Source organism: Glycine max, chromosome 14 (genome assembly GCF_000004515.6).
Source record: "Glycine max cultivar Williams 82 chromosome 14, Glycine_max_v4.0, whole genome shotgun sequence".
NCBI lineage: Eukaryota > Viridiplantae > Streptophyta > Magnoliopsida > Fabales > Fabaceae > Glycine > Glycine max.
The window spans coordinates 47,012,371-47,018,969 of NC_038250.2; the positions used below are offsets into that span (position 1 = coordinate 47,012,371).

At 34.2% G+C, this 6,599-nt stretch overlaps 1 protein-coding gene across 1 annotated transcript; it reads right to left on the bottom strand.

Annotated features, from left to right (window-relative positions):
• Positions 1-1,050: 1,050 nt before the first annotated feature.
• Positions 1,051-6,389, bottom strand: LOC100797857 (uncharacterized). The gene is given in 12 exon segments (NM_001254178.2): positions 1,051-1,355; positions 1,642-1,718; positions 1,818-1,884; positions 2,122-2,244; positions 2,325-2,444; positions 2,885-2,976; positions 3,078-3,188; positions 3,288-3,368; positions 3,476-3,501; positions 3,593-3,629; positions 3,807-3,985; positions 6,124-6,389. Coding segments are annotated over 12 exon segments (1,089 nt in total). The 5' UTR covers positions 6,293-6,389; the 3' UTR covers positions 1,051-1,348.
• Positions 6,390-6,599: the final 210 nt, after the last annotated feature.

Consider the following 6,599-nt stretch of genomic DNA (forward strand, 5'->3'; position numbering starts at 1 on the left):
AAGCTTAAGTATTTTGATTATTTATTATGAGATTGTGTATTTTGTAAAAACTTATAATATTTTTTTCAGTAAAAATATTATGAACTATTTCTTTGCCTCCACTAAAAAAAATTATGAATCCATCATTGTTAGAATCAAATGGTTTTCAGACGAGGAGCTTCAACCACAACAAATTTTTGAACAAGCATTAATACAAGTGTGGCAATGGCTGAAAACAAGGAAGACAGATTTTTGTTATTCATTGTCCGAATGTATATCTAATCCATCGGTGTCTTGGGGGCAATCCGGTGTGGTAGTGTGTCTGAGAAGGGAAACAATCTGATGTGAGGAGGATGAGATATTTTGGTAATGTCTGTATTTTGCTCATAAAGTTATTATGCAAAATATATGTAACTGAGGTTTGTTGGGCTTATTATCATAAATTTGGTAAGCATGTGTGATAGGGATGGAGAAAAACAGTTGTTTGAAAACTTCAATGGTCCATTATTGACATCATTTCTATTTTATCAACAGACAAAGTTTGGGGTGTTCACAAAGTTAACGGATGACATGTGTATGTAGAAGTGGTGGAAAAAGGGAATCTCTAGAGGAGTTTATAATACCAAATAATTCTTTAGCTAATTGGACAGATAAGATACATTAATAAAATAAATTTATCTAACATTATCTCTTCTTTTTGTCTTGGTTGCTAAACAAGGCCTAAGGTTGTATCACACATTGCTCTTGCAGGCTTGCAGCTGATTATCATAGAGAATATTATACATGAATAATGTAAACAGTAACTTAATTAGTAACTAGACATTGCCATTTTACTACTAAGTGCCGGGAAGACTCAAATTGATCCCAAAAAAATAAGTCTATTTCGGAAGGAAAATAATTCAAATATGCATCAAGGAAAACACGCATATACAGATTACTAATTTCATGTTTAGATATTTGTTTGGAAAGTTTTGAATCATAGTTTGGATGAAAGTTTTGGCCATTAAATTAAGACGGTAGTAAAGTGCCACCAGCGTGACAGCAACAAGAGCCTTCAACTTCCTCATCTTGGAGGCATAAAAAAATTCAATTGGATATTTGATGTCTAAAATTATTAAATAACACTGAACAAATTCTTTAGCAATATAACGATGCAAAAAGGAGTTCTAATACATGTGGACATTTCCACTTACTAAATAAATTGACATTAAAAATAATACACATATATTAGGCCAAACAATTGAGAAACATGATCTTCCTTTAGAAAAACTTTATAGGTATTCATTTCATCCATCACCTTCTCTTCTTACCATACATCAACGCCTCCAGAATTTTTGGAGCGACATAAGTTTGGTAGCCAACAACAACTCTAATTCCTGTACAATAATGCATACACATATAATAAGATCAAAGCTTTGCATGCATAAATGTCCCATAAAACACAACGTTATGGAAGAAAAATCATCAATTAATTTAATTCTGTTTAAAAGAATGCACTGGTCCATTGTAATCAAATTCCAAACGAAAAGGCTAGAAGCAAAGGGGTAACAAGTCAGAAGATGGTAACTATTCATTGCAGTACATGATCCACATTTCTCTATAAACAAAATGCAAACCCCTCAACCAAATCTGTTTGATAAAACAGCAGAAGTTTGAACTAACCTTCTTCTTTTTGCTGGAGCAATCAATCCTCTTTTTTCTATGCTTTTATATCTATCCTTTATAAGGGTGCAGCAACCCTAAATATGAACCAGCAAAGGTAGGAAAATTTAGTTGCATGCTTAATAAAACTGAGATACCAAAATAATCAAAATCATAGCAAGAGAACACAAGCCTACCTTGAGCTTCCGAATGGATCCAGTTATCTCTTCACTTAATAAAACTTGAACAGGTGCAGGCTCAAACCTGTTGTTATAAGAAAGGAATTGATAAACATACATTTGTAAACAATCATAACTATGTTATTTTAAGGCACAAGTAACAGAAGCTCCACAAAAACTTAAGTGGTAGTTTTTAATTGTACAAAAACTGCAAATGAAATGATAACGATTTACTAATACATTGAATAACGCTTAACAACTCATCCATCCCCTTAATTGTGGCAATGGAAGTAAATTAAGATATACACAAAAGACTACTTACTTGTGCTTTCCTAAGCGGGGTGGGCGTGTCTTTAACATCTCCTGTTTAGCAACTTGTCGCCTAAGATGTCTTTTCTTCTTTTCCTCATCTTCTTCCTCAATTCCCTGAATAATTTCCGGTATGCTGTAACCAGAAGAACAAAAGATGCTTAAAAATAATCTTTTATTGTGATGCAAGTGACTGAGAGAGAGGAGTCATATTACCTATCAATTTCCTTTGACAATTCCTTCATCTTTTTAGCTTCTCCTTCTTTTCTCTGCTGTTCTTTCCGCCTAGCTCTCTTATTCAACTCAACTCTAGTTACTCTCTTTGTTTTAATGGGCCTGTCCCATGATTATTCAAACAAGAATACATCAGATGTTTAGAAAACACTTATATAGGTGCAAATACACCATGTATATATAATGCAGTGATCAAAAGGAGATTATCTGAAATCAATCACATTTACACAATGTTTATTCCAAAAATAGTAATGTGTACTCTAGAAGAAAAAAGAAATTATGCATCAAAGAAATTTAATTAATTAGCATTAGAAAGAGAACCTATTGAGTAAATGTTAAGGGCCACAATACAATATTACAAATTCAATAGATACTTAAAACAAAACCATTAATATGCATTTGAATGTCTAAATTCAAATTTAACAATGAGAAGAGGAAGAGAAAACAATAGAACAAAATGTTATTTGACATGATGGGCAATCTATATTGTCAAATAAATATAGTAAAGGGGAAATATCATGAAGTCGTATATGATAGCTCACTTTTTCTCCAATGTGCCATCTTCATTTTCACCCTCATTTTCAAGAGTACTTTCATCATTGTCACTCCCATTGTCCACATCAAGAAAATACATCTGAAAATAAAGTAGACTATTGAAAAAGCAAGACCAATGACAGAAGTCATACAAGGATTTCACCCTCCAATAATTGTATAAATAAAGAGAATGAGACTCACATCTTCTTCAGCAATAGCTTCTCCAGGAACAGTTAATGGCACTGGTTCAGGGCCCAATTCATTTTTGTAGATTTTTTGCATTTCTTCCGCAACAGCAGAAGCTAATGTATCCTGATTTAACAGATAATTTTTTAAAATTGTTCATCAAGATGCATAACATAAAAAAATATCACAAATAGCAGGGGAAAGCATCATTTCTTAAGAAACTACCTGGTGACTTTCATGTGAGGGATTGAAAGAGCAGCCTGGTGGATCAACCTCTACTGCTGGAATAAGAGCAGGTTTTGATACCTGTTGAACAGGTAGATATCATATTATCAACTAACACTGTAAGTGCAGCAAAGATAAAATGCAATATAAAATCTATTGATTAGAAAGGACACCGCTATAAAGTATACCTTTTTCACCTTCTTGTTATCCTCACCTGCATGACAATATCCAAGAATATTGTGTTTAACATCTCATAATTAAAACAAAGTAAACCAAAACTTTAAATCAATTAACATACAAGGTACCTTTATCACCCCATAGATCAAACACGACAGAATCATCCTGAAAAAGATTATTAAAAACAAGAAATGTTAACAAAAACAAATTCTAAATAAGGTTCGAGATGTAAAGCAAAAAATAAATGCTCCATTTTGTCCACATAGGATTGTAGCTGATTATTTCAAACAAAGCCAACTCCTAATAGTCCATCCTTTCTGCATTAATGGACAACTTACTGACCTTATCACCATCTTGATTGACCTCTTTCATGTTAGATTTAGAGGCCACATTACGGTTTTTAGAACACTTCTTCAGAATAGAAGATGGCACAGGCTTAACAAACTGGTTTTTCTGTAGCAGGCTATCACATCGGAGCACTCTCTCCCTATGCTTCTCAATCTTCTTCTTCACCGCAAGATCTAGCAGTTTAATTGCATAATCAAATTAGGAAAACACCGACTATCCAAGAATCAAAACAAGAATTCAAAGTTGTAAACCCATTCTGGAGAAAAGAAAATCAAACAATACAGTTTTTTCTATAACAAACAGCCAAACATAAACATTAGAAACACAAAGTCTAGTACTCTACAATGTAGCCAGAAACATTCAAATAATCATAATTGGTTATTTCCACTAAATTAGTCATTAGAAACACAAAGTCTAGTACTCTACAATGTAGCCAGAAACATTCAAATAATCATAATTGGTTTTTTCCACTAAATTAGTCAATCTCGAATAGCGGTGTGTACCCAAAACCGCTAAAGCGGATAGCAAAAAAACTAAGCTGGACTCAAATTGAAGCCCGACAAACCAAAACATAAAAAAAAAAAAAAACATTTGGACACATGGCTCAATTGCCTGAAACCTTAACTCCTTGAGCAGCTAGCTAAATACTGCACCATGCTAGAAAATGAAAGTGCAGCCTCACATTTGGCAGAGCTAGCAGATGGAATATGTGGTCAGTGGCAGTAAGAGGGAGATTATAGTTGCTAGAATACCTTAAGCAGCTGCTAAAGAACGCAGTTGCACCTGCCGCAACAGCAAGCCCACACCACACCAACATTTTGATTACTTTGCATTTGTCTTTCAGCTTACTATAGTGATATTTGTGTTGGAGAAGAAGGTAGGGGGCAAATTCGAGTTTACATCATGGCATTAGGTGTTTTAGCACCTTACCGTGGACTTGGTAATTGGTATTGGTAAGATATAATATGAATATCTTTCCCTGGTGATTGGAAGTTTAATTGATCATTTTTGTTAATGACTTCTTGGTGTGGATACTTATCTCAGTACCATATACAGATAAATGGTTTGTCATAAAGTGCAAGCTCCATATTGGGAACATTTTAATTTATATCTTGCAACAGTCTCTCTGTTCAAAATTTATCACTTCCTTTTAAGCTTGTTATGCACATTCTTTTATAAACTATGCAAGTTTTGAGATGTGAAACTTGGGGTTTATGCAGGAACAAGGCTATTGAATCATGTTCTTGATCTTCTCTCTAAGCAAAACATTTCTGAGGTTTACTTACATGTGCAAAAAACAAACAAAGAAGATACCATTAACTTCTATAAGAAATTTCAGTTTGGAATTACAGAAACAATTCAGAACCACTATACAAATATTACAACGCCAGACTGCTATATTCTCACAAGGTATACAGTTCTAAGCACAACGAAGAAGCAGCCAGTTATTTTGAGGGGAAGTGATCAGAGATTGTTGCATTGTTTTATAGGTTTTGCCATGGATCTATATCCAACACTTGAGCTAGCTCATAAAATGAAGCACATGGAGATCTCTTGCTAAGGTACTATCTATGCTATTTCACCCATTTCCCTTCATCTTTCCCCAGTCTTATCATTTCCATCAAAATACTATAAGCTACAAATTATCTAAAAGAATATCTGGAAACAATTACCGAAAATCGAGGCCCACAGAATAAACTACAAAAAAAACACATCAATCAATATATTGAAACCCAAATTACTTTAACTTGCATCTTGTTGTTATTAAAACTAAATCTACCTTTTGCGTCCTGAATTAGACTTGTATGGTTTGGGGCCGGCATATGCCTCAGTTATCAAAATATCAATCATAATATAGGATATCAGAGATCTCTTTCTATCTACCATTGTACTGAGGCCTGTGTCTGTTGGCTCAGGATTCTCACCTTTCGCCGTGGGCTTTTGGTGGTGGGAAAATGCCTAGTTTTCAAGTGTTTAGTTAAAATGTATGACCCAAAAAAAAGTGTACACTGTATAGTTAAGAAGAAATGTTTGGGACTTTGGGTTGGATAAAAAATATAAAACTGTGAGCAGCTTATACCCCAAAGTTAGAAATTAAAAAAAACATATAATATTATATACTGATACAAGGTTATGCAAATCACACAACTAATTATAATTGTTCACCTTCCAAATTTTTTTGTTTTGAATAATTTAGACGTCACCACTCAACTCAAAACCAGTTATCAAAAACATGATTTTCTGATACAAACCAACGGTTACGATAAAATCAAAAGCATGCCCAAATAAGAGAAACAGATAAAGGAAATACCTTTGGACTTGTCTTCATAAAAGAGGGAATCGCTAGAAACGGCTTGGAGAGAGCCACCAGAAAGAGCGTCCTTTGTTGATTTCTCGAAGAAATCTTCGATCTCTTCGGTGCTGATGTTAGCCCTCCATGCCTTCTTACCCTTCCTTGACCCTTTTGCTTTCTTCCCCATTCTCACGCCTGCAATGGCTTCGCTTAGTACACTTCACGATTTTGGTGTTGATTTCAGAGACAAGGGTTTTCGGAAACAATCACGAATACGCGATCCTGCTGGTGGCGGCAGAACATAACAAGGTTTATGTATGTTATTGTTATGCTATGCATAGGCGAACCATGTTGTCGTGCTCTCTTATACGGGCCTCAAAACAGGCCCAGCCCCAAAATGACGACCCGATATCACTCCTTAATAATATATATAATTATAAAAAAGAAACAAAATTATCGTTTAAAAAGTTTAAGATCATCATCCAAGGCAACCT